General features: G+C 40.2%; 1 protein-coding gene across 1 annotated transcript; it reads right to left on the bottom strand.

The window, feature by feature from the left end:
• Window positions 1–1,224: 1,224 nt before the first annotated feature.
• On the bottom strand, window positions 1,225–18,982 carry ACAA2 (acetyl-CoA acyltransferase 2). Its single transcript, XM_061450478.1, has 10 exons — window positions 18,785–18,982; window positions 14,476–14,642; window positions 12,370–12,498; window positions 10,295–10,411; window positions 8,695–8,842; window positions 6,921–7,096; window positions 5,815–5,944; window positions 3,513–3,583; window positions 2,726–2,880; window positions 1,225–1,833 (listed from the first exon to the last, which is right to left on the bottom strand). The coding sequence occupies exons 1-10, from the start codon at window positions 18,798–18,800 to the stop codon at window positions 1,749–1,751; spliced, it is 1,194 nt and encodes a 397-aa protein (XP_061306462.1). The 5' UTR covers window positions 18,801–18,982; the 3' UTR covers window positions 1,225–1,748.
• Between the last annotated feature and the right edge of the window lie 32 nt (window positions 18,983–19,014).

Raw genomic sequence — 19,014 nt, 5'->3', positions numbered from 1 at the left:
AGGGACACAAAACATTAAGTAAAGTACATGAAGGGGATTATCCTTCACTGTACATAAATAGTGATGAGCTCTCAAAGAACGGTTATTGCACACGTACAAGATCTTGAAAAAACTGTGGCCAGTACTCTGTAAATAAGAGTTTGATAATTACCCACAGACAAGACAGAAGAGGGAATTAGTTATTATGGAACTAAGAACAGAAAATATCCTGCTTTATAAGATCCATGTGGCAACTGTATCTTGAGCAGTGAAACCCCTGTCACCCTAACTACGTACAGCAGACAGGAAAATGGGTACTGTATTAGATGAACACCTGGTTTGCTGGCTTACGGCAGGTGGTTTTTTTAATTCATATAAACAGTGCTAAGTATTTCTAGTCATTAAAGACACTGAATCCATAAAAAACCCCAGCAACAGTGATGAGCATGCTTCAACTGTATTCTACCAGTTGTTAACAACACTTGCCTTGACCTGAATTTCTTGCTAGGCTAGGCAGTCAGGTTTTGAATAACCTGCTGTTGCTCACAATCACCACAGCTCATGCCAGAGGAGTAGCAAGAAGGAGTTGTATACAAGCAATATTTTGACAGCAAACAGAGGATGAGAAAGAGTAAAGGCTGAACTTTTTGCTACTATTTTAGTTTATGAAGCACAATACAGGCCATGCAGAAGTGCATGCTGCTTCTGACATGAGATCTGTCCAATTAACTGTGAGCATCTAACACAGACATCTACATCAGAGCAAGCTGCAAGCTGCTCTTGACAGTGAATTGAGCCTAGAGCACAGTCAATGGCCATCTCATTTCATTCACACCTCAAGTACATCACATCAAATGATTCGTAAGTTGAACTCCACTGCCTGTGAGAGACAAGATAACTTGCTCTGATGTGCACTTCTCGGATTAGCTAAGCACAGCCCCACCTTAGAGTGACCCAGGAGATAACAGATGGTACTATCAGAAGAAGTTAAGAAATGAGTTGCTGGATGTATGCAGACACAACACAACTTGGAAGGCTGGCAGATTTGTTAAGAATTCTCTAGAAACTACCTAGCCAACACCAGTTATTCCTCAGGCAGGAGAAGCAGTCTCTCCAAAAACAAGCACTGACTTACCAAAAGTAACAATTCCCACAGCGATTCACTTTTAAAATAAACAAACACATGAACACCAAGCCCTTTTTTTTTTTCCTCTTGTGTTTATTGTTCTTTTGAGGGGCACAAAGGAAATTTCAGCTTTTGCTCATTTATTTGCCCTTGTAAACCAGCAGGGTACAGGTTATAGCCATCAATCTACAATCAGTATATACTTCAGGTCTCCAATTAAATTTTAACATTTCCTGATGATAAAAGAGGCACACGTGCCAGACAGCAGCAGCAACTGAAATAAGAAGAGTTTAAGCAAAACTTGCTTAAAAAGCTACACTGACTATTTTAAGGCAGGTTTGGTGAAAGTTTGACAGACAATTTCCTCAGGAAATGAAAACAATAATTTCGCCTACAGAAATACATTAATTTTGATTGAAAAGAGGGTTTTAGAAAATACTTCATCAGTGTGAAATTATTACACTTCCTTTAGTTAGAAAGACAGTAATGAATCCTTTTGTTCAGAATTCAGACTTCTCAGCTATTCCTTTACCTTGCAGGAATGGCACAAAGTGAAGGCAGGCAGTGATGCTCTGTTGTCACAAAAGGCAGTAGTTTCTCTGGGAATTAGTAATTCAGGCAACACTGCAGTCTCCAGAATCTCTCAGGCTGTGTTCTCAATGATAATAGCAATACCTTGTCCACCGCCAATGCAAGCGGACCCAACTGCGTATTTCCCACCACGACGCCTGTAAAAACAGTGAGATTGATTTACATTTATAAAACCACAGTAGTTGTTGTCCTGATTTTATGAAACTAGCCATCAACTTGGTACCACTAAAGATGACATTTTAGAGTGTATGTCGCTGTTCTTCTAGAAAAATACCATTAAGCCTCAACTGATGTTGAAATATTTCTGTAGAAAAAGGAGTTACATGTCAATCTTTAGCCATTTGAAAGATTGTATGTTATATTGTTCTTAGAAACAGAAAGAATAACATTACAGGACACTTGTGGTTTCAACACGTAATATGAGTGGCGTAAATAAGACAGGATTTTATTGCCAAGGTAGTATTTTAAAGCTAAGTTTTCTGCAGCAATACTCCAAGAAACAGTTTTCTGCAAGGTACAAATTAACTGAAGCTTTGTGGTTGAGCATTAATGTTGCAAGTACAAGCAAAAAGATAAGAGTGATCTCTGCCCTGGGGTGGGGGAGAAACCAGGAAAATTCAGATTAAATGGTGTTAAGCATTTCAAGCAAGCCAAAAAGAGTCAAAATTTCTGATAGTGGACTAAAGGAGAAAGAAAGTGATGACAAAGCCTTTTAAATGCACCCTGTTAAGAAAGAACAGACTTTGTTCAAAGGCCATTTTAAAAAAGGAAAGCTTCCCACTGCCTACTGTGGGGTTGGATCAGATGTAGAAGAAGCAAAAACCCTGCAATGAGACCAGAATGGAATACGAGGCAAGCTGCAGGACCTGGACTAGTGCACAAAGGTAACAAAGTGTACTTCAGTTAGTAGAGTTCTAATCCAGTCAACTGGAAGATTTTAGTCACACAGCATCCACGCCGAAAATCTTTTGCATGGGTAAACACATCAGCACTGCATTCACTACCAGAAGCTATCGGCTATGTACATACCTCAACTCATGAACCAGATGAGCTGTGATCCGTGAGCCTGATGCTCCCAAAGGATGACCTATCGCAATGGCACCTCCATTGACATTGGTTTTTTCAGGGTCAAGGCCCAAAACCTTTTCAACAGCTAGGTATTGCGGTGCAAATGCCTCATTCACCTAAAACACCAGAGGAACAATACAAACTGTTCATGTCTGACTTGCCACACAAGCCTTCAGTAGTATGTGTGCACACAAGATGAAGTGCACCTCATTTATTGTCCAGGTCATTTTGACAGAGAAAAATATTAAACATATAAAAGCATACTCAGACAACATACGAATTGTCAGGCCAAGCCAATGTAAATTCAAAACCTCCTGGCACATGTGATACAAAGTTCGTATGCAGTGCATTTAAAAAAAAAGAAAGGCATGTTGTATTCTGATGCAGTGTGCTCATAAAGAATCCTCTGCTCTGATTAAAAATGGCCTTGGTCACAAATGGAGAAGTGTGACTAACCTTAAACATTAACAATCCAGCCAGCAGAGTAAAACTTCATGTCACATGAGGATTTTTTCCATGGAATTCTATCATGCCATTTCCACATCCACATGCCTAAGGTTGTTTTTTTTTTTTTATGTTTTTTATTTTAACAACTGCGCAACTGTTGTAGAAACTAGATGGAAAGAGGTCAGGCAGGCTCCAGACATGAAGAAACACCTACTTTGTGATGGCGGGCTACACGTATGAATGGAATGTTTCTGCTAAAAAGATCAGGAGTAACCTTACTGTTCATATTAAAACTCCTTACCTCTACTAAATCCATGTCCTTCAGGGTCAATCCTGCTTTCTTCAGAACCTCAGTAATTGCAGGTACAGGGCCTAGTTTGAAATTGTATGCGCAGTTACTTAAATGAAAAATTAACTAAATAAAAGCTTATAAACATGACATACATAGGATAGTTTCATAAAAGCCTCATCAGATTTCCTCCCATGAGCTTCTCTGCAGCCAATGAATTCTGGATATGCCACTCACCTGCTTTATTAGGTAGTAACAGAACTCCTAAATCTCAAAACTATTTGGCAGCCTTCTCCACACACTGCCAGGGAAAGTCAGGAGTGTCACTACTGCTGCACAGCTGGTAAACACAGACATAGCTTTCAAGTCAAGAGAACTGACAGTCCCCAGCCAAACAGAACAACTTCATGGCAGTTTTGAGGTTTTCTCTTTCCCTGTACTCTTGGCTCAGCTTACTCTTTCTTCACAACTTGCAGCCTCCAGGTATACAAAAAAGAAAAAGGCAGGGTGTTCTGGAGTTTGCTGGTCATGTGCTTAGTTATGGGTATTGTTGTTTGATTTTCTTAATATTATTTATCTGAAAATCTTCTAGTAAAAGTCCCCAAGAATAAAATGCTCACTTGGACCCAGGTCTCAGCTACTGAAGACAGTTAAGATTTTTTCTGGGAATATTACAGAATTTGGCCATAAAACTGTTTCAATAAGAAAGCTGACACCTATGACCTAGCATAATCCACTAGAGGAGATGAATCTCTCAGCTACCTAAGGAAAGAGACACTCAAAGAGAATTTGAAAGGGTTAATTAGATATGTGCTTGTACGACAAAGATACTGAGATCTTAGATGGCCATTTTGGTTATTAGACAAAAAACCCCAATCCTAGAACATTAACAAGCCTAAATTCTATCTCAGTATCAAAAACTGGTGATGAAAACTCACAGTTCAAAGAATAAAAACCATAAAAATAAGTAAATGACAGAAAAGACAGAAAAATTAAAAGTAGGGGCCCAGTTCAAAGCTCAGTGAATTATCAGAAAGCCTCAGGCTGCTTAATACTGAACTAAATGCATCTCATTACAGATTTTAGTATGCCAGTTACCCGTGAGAGTAACGGGTGGGTCTCATGTGTACAATACAAAGACCATTAATGACAGCCAAGCAGACATTTTTCCCTCTCTCTCTTTTTCTCTTTTCTTTAAAAACAATGAATTCTCTCACTAGACATTGTGAAGCAGGACTCCTCATCACTATCAGTATGTGAAAGAGCAGTTGCTTAGACTGAGCTCCTGTTCTCAGATCTGTTGCTGTCATGTCGATGAATCTCCTCTGGTCTTTTTGAGATGCTGGGGACAAGCTCTGGCGTTAAGAAGCTGGGATACTAAATGCTTCTCCATATGATTTATGAAGTTTTTAAACAAGCTAAAAGAGTTGCCTGACTTTGAAAGAATGGGCTAGTTTAGAAAGCACAATGACAGCATGAAGTCTAGCGAAAGAAATCCTCCCTCTACATTTGCTTTGAAGGTTGTGTTAGTTGGATAGTCTGATCGAGAAAACAAATCTGACAATGCTTCATTTGCATTTCTACTGACACATGGAACCAGCCAACAATGACTTCTCTGAACAGGATGTCAGAAAGGAAAAGATGCCAGGATACAACACTGTCTACAAACTAAACAGAAGGGAAAATCCTGGTATGTCTGGACTGGCTTTGAGGGTTTGTGTTAACAGCTACTTGATTAAGGAGCGTAAAATACGTGACTGAAAAAAAGATTTGGTTTGCCAAAATAATATCTGAACAGATGTGTATCCTGGAATCCCACCTTAGGTTGAGCAACTAAGTAACTGCTGAAAAGTGTGCACTTTTCAACCAATACTCCTTCAGTAAGAGGTGGAAAAGGCAACTCATAGTAGCCTATTTAAATAATGGGATTTAAAGCTTCAAAACTGGGAAACTAAAGTGAATTTCAGGAGGAAATGGGTTTTAAAAAACATTAAGGAAATATCTTTTTTTTTGAGTAACAGAGAGAGGAAAAAAGGAGGAAAAAAAGGGTGCCTGGGAGACTATAGTTCAGTGTTAATGCTGTAAGTCAGGCAGTGCACATACCCTTCCAGCCAAATTGAGGAGTAAGTCACTCCCTCTGAGTAAGAGGGGTGGAGTGATGCAGAGGAATGGACAGTCAGTAAACTACATGAGCATCTTCAGAGCCTCCAGACTGAGCACACTGCAGTCTCTCTTTCTTTCCACAGAATGCCCAATACAAGAATATTTTAGTGCTGCTTGATCCTATAAAATAATGTGCTTTATTGCAACTTACCAATGCCCATTATGGAAGGATCACAGCCAGATGAGTGATATGCTACTATTCTTGCCAGAGGAGTAAGACTGTGTTTTTTAAGCGCCGATTCACTGGCAATGATGACTGCACCAGCCCCATCACATACCCCCTTGCAACAAGAGAGAAAAGCATTCTTAGTGGAGGAAAAAAAAACAACAAACCAAAAAACAAACAAAAAGTCCACTACACTAAGTATACCCCTCAGAAAAAACTTGTGTCCAAGTCACCAGTATCAACATTTAGCAGACAATTGTATTATTGTTTATTCAAAACAACAAACCACAATCTATTCTGTGGACTGTGATAAAAAGTTAAATAGAGATGTTTAATTAATTTCAGTGTTTTAGAAAAGTAAAATACATTTTTGCCACTTAAAGTCTCCCTTATGTTGGAACCATTGTTCTGTTGACTGGCAAGAACAGTGTTAATATTGTATAATACATGTATTAGAAATTATAAAAGATGCTTTACAGACACAGTGGCTATGATCTATTTTAGGCAGGAAATCAGATTATATGATCACAGTGGTCCTTCTGGCCTAAAGATCATTAATCACTTGGTTAAGATAATGACTGTAAGAGGAACAGTCTGTAATAACATGTTGCTAAGCACCCAGTCTACTCTGCATAAGAACAAAATGTGGTTTGGACTAGAGGATACTAATTGTGGTACAAAGATGATCATCAGCAACAGACCCACCTAACATAATGCATAATTTGTAAAACAAATATTCAGTAATCACTGCCACCAAAAAAAGTACAAAGAAAAGAAGGTGCCTGTACACAGCCACCGCAGGTACCAGCTGTGTAACTCAAGCCTGATGAGGAAGTGTCCATGCCCCACTAAAAGAACACAGCAATCCAAAGAACCAAATTTTAGGACACAGGAGCAGACTGAAGGATCACCTGCCATCTTGGGGCTGAAGCATTCAAGCAGAGGCATTCCATTGCAGAATTAGAAATCATTTTTGTCACGAGACACCACTGATAGCCAAAGGCGGCTCACTGAGACATAAATACAGTGACACTAAATTTGGAGAACCTTAAAGGTGACACTTTCACAACCCAAGGCTTTGACGTACTCACTGAAGCATTCCCAGCAGTGACTGTTCCATCCTTTTTAAAGACAGTTGGGAGTTTTGCCAATTGTTCCAGAGTGGTCTGGGGTTTGGGATGCTCGTCCTTTTGCATACTTTCTTTCCCCTTTTTGGTTTTCACTTCAATTGGTGCCATCTCAGCATTAAAGTAACCAGCATCATGAGCTGCAACCACAAAAAGGAAAATAAAAGGAGTCTGATATAAATATCAAGCTGATTGCACAGCATGACCAATAATCCTATTTTCATACGCACACAACTTTTGCTCTATTTTAACCAAGAGTTCAGGGACAGTACTGTTTATGCTTTATTTTGCTTAAATAGGCTGGTTGGTGCTTTATTGCTTGTTCAGGTTTTTCTTTTAGAAACTGGGCAAAAACTCTAAAAATACATTCTCAAAATTCTCCAAAGGAAGTCTCAAATATTGAAGTTATATTTCAGCTTTCAATAAGTGAACTCTTCTTCCTTCCTCTGTTTTAATACCTAGATTTTTTTTATACACATTCCCCTTTATTGTTGCTTTATTCTACAGCTCTGTCATTCACCAGAAGGCAAGAAGCTGTAAGTCCCACTCAGAGAGGAATGGGGAAAAAATCCTAAGCCACATCTTCTCTGTTGACAACCAGCATAAGCTATTGTATATCAATTAAAATCCTGTCCAAGGGGCACCCCCACAGTATCTCAACTCAAGTCATAATCTTAGAATGGAATTCAGCTGCCTAAGCAACCTGAAATAATTTAAGACATTGTAGCTACCTAAAATGCCCACAAGAGGGCCACATCACCTAAGACGACACTAGGGGCCAATATTCAGGCATCAAAACACCACTTTTCATATTCACACGGTTGATACGAACACACAGATTTAAAAGCAAAACAATTCCTACCTCCCAAAACTAAACCAAGACTGCCAGCCTCTTCAAATCATTCCACAAATGCAACTCTAAGGGATTTAGAACTATGACAGTGAAATTGCCATGTCTAATGTTGTTTAGCTTCTGAACTTCTCACAGTTAGTTCTACATAATCTTTTTCTTTCCTGATTAACCACAAGACTCTCTCTTTAGTGTGGAATAAGATTAACTAGTCATAACAAGCAGACATGAAAACAGCAAGGCAGAATCCTTGAAAACAAGAAAGAAGCAAAAGCCCCCTTCAGGGGCAGAGTTTGTAGCAAAAGCTGGAGGAATGGCAGGATTTAGCTAACAAGATGAACAGGAAATGCAACGTATGACTAAGAAAAGTTACAAAAGGCACTGCTGCACACGCCGTAAAAATTTAAAATCTTCCTTTGAGACTAGCAGCTGTTAAAAAGCAGCATCATTAGAATCTAAAAGTATACCAAAGTCTTTCCTTCTTAGGTTCACCTTCAGGTTGCAATGCATTTTGAGGTCCCAGTACGATCACTACACATTCTACTGGCTTTTGGTCTACCATCCTCCTTACATTATTAATCAAATTTACAGGAACCAAATGACTCTAAATTATGGCTTTGGCCATGAAACCACCTAGAGAACAGTTTTTAAACAGGTCCCGAACAAGTATCCCCTCTTCAGATTCCATCTGCTCTAACTGTTCAAGGTTTGCAAAAGAAAGTAAAAGGATTTAGATCAGAGGGCTTGAATATCATCTGAAAATCAGAAGACAAATTACACCAAGATGCATAAGCTACAAAAAAAATTAAAAATACTTTTAATTGACTCTAAAACCTCTAGATTTGAAACTAGTATCATATAAACACTTCAATTCCTAAATTTACTAACCAGCTTTGCATCTCTGTTGCGTTTTGAAAGCATATCGGTCACAGTCTTCTCGCGTGATGTTGTACTTTGCAGCCAGATTTTCAGCTGTAATTGCCATAGGTATTTTAACATGTGTATCTGTTAGAGCTGCCCACAGTGTGTCTTCCAGCTGCGCAGAACGTAAGAAAATTATAAAGCACAGCAGTATTAACATTTATTATCGACAGTTTCTAATTATTCAGTAGCCTCTTGAAAATGAACGCCTCTTTGTAAAATTAACTCAGGTTACCTGTGGATACTTTATTTAAATTAGAAAATAGTCCAAACAGTCTGCAGGTTCTTGTGTGCTATTTCAGTTAATAGACATTGTGCTCTAGCACGGTTCTTTCTACTCACATGTGGCCTTGAGAGATCTGAGAAAAGCCTACAAGTCTTAGCATTTCAGTGTATTTTACTGCTGCATGAATTATTTATTAGAGACCTATGAGAACACATGCCTGTCTTTCTGGTTACCAAAAGGGAAAGATGAGGAACTATGAAAAGGCACAGCAGCCTACTGATTCTTCAGGTCTTTCTCTGCTATCAGGCAAAATCACCTTACTGGGACCCAAAGATTCCTGTAGGGAAAACCTCTCCGGTGAGGAAACACCCAAGTTTAACTTCACTTAACCTGACAAAGGCAAGCCCAGTCAGTCCAGACAGGTTTTGCCATCTATCCGTGACCAGCAAAGTTCTGCAAGATCAATCACTCATTCACCTGCAACTGTGTAAGTCAATTATCTTCATGATAAGAACCCAGTGGCACCTAAGGAGACTCAGTACATCAGCAACCTTGTGAAGGTTTTCTTTGTAGGATCTGAGACTTAGTCACAGTGCCACACAAGACTCACTGAACAGAGTTGGTATTTCAGATTCTCAACCTTCATAACAGAAATATAGCAAAAAACCCCTAAGGACTGAAAGACTAAAATACCCTAATTCAGCATTTTGATGTTGGTTACAACCCACTGAGTAAATCGAAAATATCAGAGGAGAGCTGGATCCAGCTGCAAATTTCCCACAGTATTCACTAAGGATTTTTGTCTTCAGAAGAAAATGCAAAAATAAGTTATCTATCAATGTATTTAAAATCAAGTTTCCCCTTTAAAAATTGAGAGATGATTAAAACTTGGAGATACACATGTTCTTTACCAGTTTATCCACCCACTGCTAGCGTTACGAGCTTTACCTAAACCGTATGCCTCTACTTAACAGCCTTTGACAAGGTTTTATGCTCTATACAGTAACTCGATGGGATGTACCAAGTGAAGTAAGTTTTGTGTCGAAGAGTTTATTGATACATTTAACATGGGACAGGAATTCAAACATGGGCTTGGGAAAGCTGGAAAATTGGCATGCCTAACAAAATTGCCTCAACCTACTGTTATGATAATGTCTGAATACTTGATTCATGCCTTGAAGAACTAAATCTGGATCTAATCTCAAGTACTTTAATTTGCAAGGATATAGTATCGACAAGCCTGATACTTTATGTTGCTCTGTAAACATGACTTTGTTCAGAGAAAAAAAAAACACAACAAAACAAACAAACCAACAGGTGAAAAAAAAAAAGGTACTAGACCTTGAGGTCTGCTCCCAATCTAGTTCCAAATCGAATGTTTCGAACTGCGTACGGTGCTTGGCTCATATTTTCAGCTCCACCACATAGAACAACTTCTGATTCATTAAGGCAAATTTCCTGTTAACAGAAAAACAAAACAGATCTAGGACTGGTTTTGTAAGACAGTAAGAAATGTTTTAGAAAAAGACCTCACTGCCTACAGAGCCACAAACAGAGAATGCATTCAAGCTTTGTCACATGTACATTTATGAAGGGTTCACCCTTCTATTAAGATTAGGGTCTGTCTCTTTCCTGACATGCTCTTTCTTCCTCCTTTCAGTAAGGAATGATTATACCAATGATGAAGGAAGAGAATATGGGTGCACACAAATGACAGGATGGAGGAACAAAGCCATTAAGCATCTGCATGCTTGTGTGGATCGGTTCACAGATGGTTGAGCTCTTTCTTTTTGCACTCCCAATCTTCTCAAAAGGAACACAAATTAAACCATGAAGCCTGAAACCAGACCTTACAAACCTAAAAAATAAGGGACATCATTTTATAAAACATTAGACATGCAAGCTGCCAAAATAACCCCCTAAAACACATTAATTCAACACAACCTAAAAGTCCCAATTACTAAACACACCGTAAGTCCACCCAAAAATTATGCTTCTTTAAAATCGGTTCAGTCAGGTGGGCAGTTAAGGTGGTTTGTGTACTGGAATGGAAGCAGATGAAGTGATCTTCATAAGCATTTCAGATAACTACTTAGTAATCAGCGTGATTGCTTTGTAGTCATACAAATGAGATTCTTCCAAGATGCTTCCTATAGTTACTAAAAACTTTGTGCATGTTTGAGCAGCTCAGAACAGAAGCTATAGCTTTGTTCTGTGCCAGGGAAATACAAAAGCATTAGGTGCACTGATGAAATGCCATCTTTGGAAAAGACCTCACAACCACACTTCCAATGTAAGTGGTCAAATTCTCCAATAGACCTTTTTCAGTGAAGACCAACACATACATAGCCTTTGCAGAAAGCACTATCAAAAACAGTCAAGTGGATATTATTGTAAACATGTAACCTTAAGTTTACATTGTCTTTCACATATTTTCCTGGAGAGGATCAGACCTAAAATGATTCTCTAGCCATTGGGAACTTTCAGAAATAAAAAAAAAAAAAAAATCAACAACAAAAAACCACCACCCAAACAAAAGCCAACTCTGTGGCTGCTCAAAAAGCTACAAAATACCCTTTAATTTTGTAAAGTCTAGACCACTGCTAGTGTCACAGACCACTGGTCTGTATGAATAAATGAAATAAAAATCACCATACCACTATATCATCCTGCTCAGTACTCAGTGGTCTTGGCCAGCCATTCAAAGAGAAGTTGATTTTCTTCTGTTTTAGAAGAAGCGACTCTACAAATTACCTAACCCATCAGATGTTTTGGATCTTTGAACAAAAACACACAAAAAACACAGTATGCTCCTAACATAGCTAGTAGGTGAGATTCCGTACAATGATCAAAGGGTGAAAGCCTCCTGTTGTGGTTCTGATGGCCAGTAATTCCAATTTGTACAAACAGGATCACAGAATGCAACTACTACACAGCTGAACACTATTTCACTGGCTAACACCAGCTGCATTCCTTATGTTAAACTCAAAATAGCTGTAATGATGATCTTTAAATCCAGCCACAAAGAATCTGCAGAGGCTGAACTCTTCCACAGGACCATGCAGGGCAATAGGAATTTTCTAATAGTGGTAGCCAAAAATCATAGAATCATATAATATTATGGTTTGGGTTGGAAAGCACCATTAAGATCATCTAGTTTCAATCATCCTGCCATGGGCACGGACACCTTTCACAAGACCAGGTTGCTCCAATTCTCATCCAACCTGATCTTTAATTCTGCCAGGGATGGGGCAGCCACAGGTTCTCTGGGCAACCTGTCTGGGTTATGGGATAATAGTAATTACTCATCCCAAGCACAAAGTCCACATTTCTACGCAAGCCTCTTCTCTCATTAACTGTCTGATGTAACAAACTGATAAAGGTTACAACTAATGCAGAAATACAGAGCTTTATACCTGACATCCATTGGCAATGGATTGGAAACCAGAGCCACAAAGTCTGTTGACAGTGAGGGCTGGAACTGGGACAGGAACCCCCACACGCAGACCAACATGCCTTGCAATATAAATTGCATCTGCGGAGCTCTGTGGACAGAACAAACAGGTTTTGTTACACTCTAATTTCTTTGGAGTAAAAGTCCTGACAAAAAGTCAGAACATTAAAAAACACAACAGTGTACAGCAGAAATCCTGCTAATCAAAAAGACATCATCCTATATGATCAAAAAGGGCCAATGTCTTAACATGCTTTTTAAAGAAACTGTGTTGCAAAAGTGAGATATCAGGCCAAAAATGGGCCTTCAGATGTTGATACTGAAGTCAGCAGTTTCAGAGTCTTATGTTTTCACTTATCCCTTATTTTTAAAACAGCATACACACAACAGACTTAAGAGCAGAGCCTGCCTGGCAAGGAAAAATTATTTTAAGGTAAATTAAAATTGCCCAGACTAAGAGGGGGAAGGGTGCCAAAAACCAGCCAGTGTGGAAAATGCAGAGATGACATTGCTGCTTCATGTCCACTTGGAGAAATTTCGCAACTGCGCTCTAACTGGACACTGGCCTGATCTAACATGAAATCTTGTTCCTCTGAAGCTTTTCAAAGACAGTTCTACCACATTTCTATTTCAAAAGCAAAATACTGCAAACAGAACACTTCAGAACCCACTCCTTTAATAAACCAGGCTCCAACATGAAACAAAAACAATTAGGTTACTGTATTACAGCTACTGAGTCAGCAGATGATGATGAGCACAGGTACAGCATAAAAAAATTCTAACAGTACTGCTATAGGTTTGCAATGGATCTTTTTCCAGAGAGAACACATGCTCTTGGGGATCATGTCCTAGGTTAATAGGCTTTATAAATACAAAAAAAAATCTGTGCCTAATGCTATGTGCCAATACAAGTTCAGAAAAAAAAAATATAAAAATTAATCGAGCCACTTCTGCTGAAGAAGGGGAGTTTAAAATGTTCACAGATTCATAAATATTTAAACTTCATCAAATAATACTTAAAAGCAATACAGGACTAAAAAAAGAAAATCTACTGGGATGGGGGAGTATGATGCAAAGGAAAAAAATTTCAACATGAAAAGACATTTTATTAGGAAAACTGTATTTTTTTCACATGAAAGCATTACAAGAGATTTGGATGCAGCAATATCATTTTTCTTGGCCCCAAACAGTTCTTACAAAATCTAAAAAGTTGAATAAAAGAAGCTGAGATGGTAGCTATAGGAGACAGAATAATCAAAAGCTACTCTTTAGGATGAAAATCCTTAAGAAGGAGTACTGCATGCTTGTTATCATGAAAGTTCTCAGGATTTTGTTTCTTCTGCACCCTTCAAACAGTGCAAAATAAAGAGTGCTACCCTTAACAAAGGTGAAGTCAGAATAAAAAACAAACCAAAAATGCTCTTTGCTGTCCTGCCTAAAACAAAGACTCTCACCTAGATATATGGATAACTGCAGTTTTGCAATGCTGATGCCCTGCATACAACAGCATCTGCACCACAAGCTCTTTGGAAAAGACATGATTGTCTAGATGCCTCTGCCAATCAAGGCATGTATGCTTTCAGCTCAAAATAAGCTCATATTGAGTAAAAAAAAAAATATCTATAGAAAATTCAAGGGAAATGGACTCATAAATTACAGTCTCAAGAAAGACAGGAGATTTTAAATCCAGTGAAAAATCACTGTTACACAGTTACTGTCACACAGTCACAGAGCTGAGTTGCAGAGCTCGTCAATAAAATAGCAGAAATGTACCAGGGATTGCCAATTAACCATTTGAAGACTGCACATTTTTTAGAAGATAAGCTTGTCCTAGTTTAAACTACCTTTCATACTAAAAAAGAAAGCTAAGACTTGCTCCCAATAATATCACAAATCATGTGGGGTATGTCCCTTAAACATGAATAGGAAATACTACACTATAAGTGTCACTTCATTTCCAACCCTTTGGTTTATTTTTGGCTGCAAAACAGAGGTAACTATCTATAGGACCATACTGAAGGAGACAACTGAAGTCGTCACCAACCAGCAGATTTTCCATGCTACCAACCTGCATAACACTGCCTACAACAACACTGTCGATGATCTCGGGAGAGACCTTGCCAGCAGCCAGTGCAGCTCGAGCAGCATGTTCTGTTAGGTCAGTGGCTGTGAAGTCCTTCAGCAAACCTCCATAAGTCCCAAAAGGAGTTCTCTTTGCTGCAACAATGAACACACCTGCAAGACAAGCAAGAATTATCCAGATGTGCAGAAGCTAACAAACAAAACCTCACCAAGTCAGCCTCGACATCCTACATTCACAAGCAACTTCATAAATATAGGCAATGTGAATGTACACAGTTCAAGATAAGGTATAGGATATAGCAATACTTTAGACAGGGGAGGTATGTAGAATTAATGGTCAGAAAGGAAAGCTGGGAAGATTCTAGAAATACCTCCTTTACACAAAGAGTTTTCAGAAAGAACAACACAGTTTGGATACCGCTGAACAAAGGAGGCTGCCGCACCACATCAGACATCAGCGCTAGCATACTGAAAGGATGAAAGTAACATCCATGGAATCCCACAGTGGGCACCCCTGAAATAGTCAGGTGAGGAACAGGTCTTTTGAAAAATAAGGAGGCCATTCCCCTATCCTAGAAAAATCAGGCTTATACCCTGAAACAGTTTTCAGAAAGAAAAGAAAAAAAACCCAAACTTTTTATATGCATTTTAACTTTGACTCCTTTAACTTAGGAGGAAAAACCTTCTCTACTCAAAAACTTTGTGCTATTTCCAGAATTATACAGGCCATCTAAACTGTATTAGAATCAGCCTTCCAGTTTCAGAGAAGAATTTCAGAGTTTTCATAGAATCCTAGAATGATTTCATGTTGGAAGGGACCCTAAGGCTCTTCCAGCTCCAGCCCCTGCCTCAGGCAGGGACACCTTCCACTAGAGCAGCTTGCTCCAAGCCCCTGTGTCCAACCAGGCCTTGAACACTGCCAGGGATGGGGCAGGCACAGCTTCTCTGAGCACCCTGTGCCAGCGCCTCAGCACTCTCATAGGGAGAGCTTCTGCCTACGAGCTCATCTAAATCCACCTATCCCCGTGGCCTCTGGACTCGCTCCGAGAGCTCCACATCCCTCTTGTGTTGCTGCCCCAGAGCTGGACTTAGGACTGCAGACAGAAGGGAAGAATCCCCTCCCTTTCAACAGATAGGAGAGCACATGCAAGCACCTGTGTACTGAGGCATTGGCCAGAAGCAGTCTATGTGAATTTTGGCTTGGGAAAAGATGTCTCTGAACCAAACCAAATATTACTGACTGCGTGTCTCTGCTTTCATGTGCACCAACAAGCAGGAGGCAGCCTGTGAACTTTCCCCCAGTTGAACAACAGAGCTCACACCTCCCTTTTCTACAGCTGCCACGAGTTATTTTAAGTAACGCTGGAAAGATACATATTGATGAAAGAATGAAGGCAAATGAAAATGTTCATTAAGCTACTCATGAACACTGTTTTCAGGCTGTTAGAGGCTGCAGGATCCACATTCTTTGCCTGTTTTGTCAGTGACAGAGTGCTCTGCTTCTCACATATCTGGAGCCCAGGCAGCATTTCTAGAAAAGGACTTTCCAAACTGGTGAAGGTCAAGCTTGTCCCACTGACAAGGGCTTGAACACAATGTCAGGATCTAAAACATGGAATAAGTACTACACTTAAGATCATCTGGGAAGTACCCCGAAGTGGACTAAGCAAGTAATGAAGCTTCAAGGATAGGGATGAACATGAAATGTCGCTTTCAAAGACACATAGACAGCAAAACTAGTGTGTCACCCTCACACCCTGATGCTGCCCAGGGGCTTCTTTCTGGGATACCCCAAAGAACTTAGAAAGAAATCTTTGCTAAAGACACTACTGCTGCTCCCTTAAAATGCAGTGCTGACAGGGTAACTATTCAAAACCTGAGAGAAGCAAAATTCATTTCCTCAAAGGAATAAATAGATACTACACCTCCAAACAGCCCACTCTTCAGGTTTTTTAAACACAGAGGGAACACCACAGTCATTGCAGAGGCCTCTGCATATTCAGAGGTCTGAAAAGTAACAAAACTGGTATTGCAGGGAAGGTTCTGTACCCAGGCTTGCAAGGAATGCTCAGAACTGACTCCTCGTCCACATGGTGTACGCTACATCAATTGTCAGTTTTCACTCATAATTTATCATCATGCAACTGAGAGCAAGTAATTTAATTTAATCCCAAACAATTCTTAATCCATTGACTGAGCATGTTTTACTTTGGTTGCACATACTAAAAACAAACAACAAAAAACCCTGAAGAAAACTACTAACAGAGACAAAGTGTGAGCCCCTACAAGATTTTTTAACAAGGGTGAGGATGCTTTAACTGGTTTCTGTCTATGGAAAACCACTGTGATCAACACAGTCATGTAGAATTAGCCCCTGGACTCTCCCAAGTAATAAGGTGAAAGATGTAAATTTATACTAATAGTTTTCAGTTAACTATCCAAGATGTCTTGTATTAACAATAATTTATGGATTGTTAAGTTTGAGTCTTCGTTAAATGTTAATAACATTGGTAAAATAAAGACCCTTTGCTCTTTTAAGGGTTATCTCACATTTCTAAATTTATCTTCCTTGTGACAAAGCAGACTTTTGACAATCATCCTTCCACATCCCTCCCTCAGTCCCCCAAAATTGTGCCATCCAAGCTCATTACACAGGTTTGCGGTATATCAGCTCAGGGAACTGGTCAAGCTAAATGAACTTGATTTCCTCCCTTTTGGCCAGGTTGCTGGTAATCCACATTATTTGCTGAATCACACACACAACACTGTTGCCTTACAAACAGTATGGGGGCAAGGATGGAACTTTGCTCTTACACCATCCTTTCACGATAACAAAGTCTTTCATCGAGGTTACTCACTGCTGCCCACTTCTCAACAGCACTACAGAGCCAACACATAAACCAAAGCAGATCACAGAACCAAGACACCTGAAGACTAACCCAGAGATGGTGGAAAATGAGGGGCTAGTTTTCATTCGGATCAGTTCTGTGCCCAGCTCTTAAGTCTCCATTAATTAGTACTGTCCTGCATTACCACAGAAAGACTTGCAACATCTGCAGTTTTCCAAGGTGACAAACATTGGATGAGAGCAGAATATTACAAAATGCACAGGAATCTGTAAATGTTGGGGCAAGAAAGCAAAGGACAGTCTGAATCCTTACCAAACAATTCAAGACACCTTTTAAATCTGCTTTGCTGCCAAATGGTGATCTGCTGTTATAGGCCTGCAACATTCTCCAACCCTCCAACATTTCTCAAATGCACTTGGTATGAAAATACTTGTCAAGTCTTATTCCAAAGACCTAAAAAACAATCAGTTGCTCCCAAAAGTTAAGGAGCAAAAACAGCTTCTGAAAAATACTGTGGCAAGAGGTAAGATCATGAAACAGGCACAGAAAAGCAACATCAAGCAAGTATTACGAGCAAAGCTGCTACAGCTCAGTAAAGCAATACAGAATTACTGCTGCGCTGACCTGACAGGCTGCTGGGACTGAAACCTCAAACCACAACTTACAGGTATGTCATTATTTAAGTGCAGTCTGTCAAGTAGCAAGGCACCATTAAATAGACAAAAAGCCCCATTTCAATACAGTTCAATGTTACTTCTAAACAAATCAAGCATTAAAGGGCGTGTTTATCTAATTTTAAGAGGCCCAAGGTAGAGCAGAAAGCACTTTGAGGAACTGCTGACACTCTGAGTTTATCCCGCACTGTTCATGCTAACAAACACAAGCAAGAGGTGGATGGAACTAAAGAACCCGGCAGTCGCTGCCACTATAAGCGTCACTTCTAATGACTTTTACTCACTGCCCGTTAACACGGGACACACATTCTCACCCTTTGCTAGAGGTGAGTTTGTACCGCAACTGCCTTAAACGCCACAGGAAGTCAAACACAGCCTATTCCGTTGAGTAAAATGGAGCTCAAAAAAGAGAGGACTGCTACCCGCACCGTTTCCAGCTGTGTTTTTTGAGGGTCGCCTCTATTTCCAGCTGTTTATGCTGACACAACGGGAAGGAAAATCACCACGGGAAGTGCGGGGGGGGAACAGGGGAGGGGACCAAAAGGGGCTCCAGAGGCTCCATGTTGGAGGCACCCCCCACTACCCCCGGTACAACAGTCGGGACAGCCGCGCCACACACACACACACACACACACACACACACACACACACACACACACACACACCCCCTCCCTCCCCATAGAACCAGACCGGGCCCCGCTCCCCCCTCAGAAGAAGAGTCAGACCCCCAACCCCGACCGCCCCTAGGTGGGGCGGGCTGACCGGCCCTCACCCCGCAGCAGAGCCATGGCCGCACCGCTCCACTCCACTCCGGGCTGCTCCGACGTCCGCCGCGCCCACCTCACCCGCCGCACATTCGCCACGCTGGGGGCGGAGCGGGCGGGCACGCCTAGAGAGAACGTTTAATTAATTAATTAATTAATCTTATTTTATTTCATTTCGAGTTGATTTGATTTCTTTCTCCTCTAATCCATTCTCCGCGCCCCACTCCTGGAAAAGGCT

Source organism: Pezoporus flaviventris, unplaced genomic scaffold (genome assembly GCF_033815535.1).
Source record: "Pezoporus flaviventris isolate CSIRO_AGI_PZ_B2104156 unplaced genomic scaffold, CSIRO_AGI_Pfla_v1 ptg000010l, whole genome shotgun sequence".
NCBI classification, from domain to species: Eukaryota; Metazoa; Chordata; class Aves; order Psittaciformes; family Psittacidae; genus Pezoporus; species Pezoporus flaviventris.
This window is presented reverse-complemented; position numbering and strand designations above follow the sequence as displayed.

Excerpts from the sequence above, each read along its gene's own strand:
- ACAA2 (XM_061450478.1), bottom strand. Across the intron at positions 8,843-10,294 it reads GATTGGGAGCAGACCTCAAG|CTGGAAGACACACTGTGGGC; the intron begins GTCTAGTACCTT and ends CGTTCTGCGCAG. Across the intron at positions 1,834-2,725 it reads CATCTGGTTCATGAGTTGAG|GCGTCGTGGTGGGAAATACG; the intron begins GTATGTACATAG and ends CTGTTTTTACAG.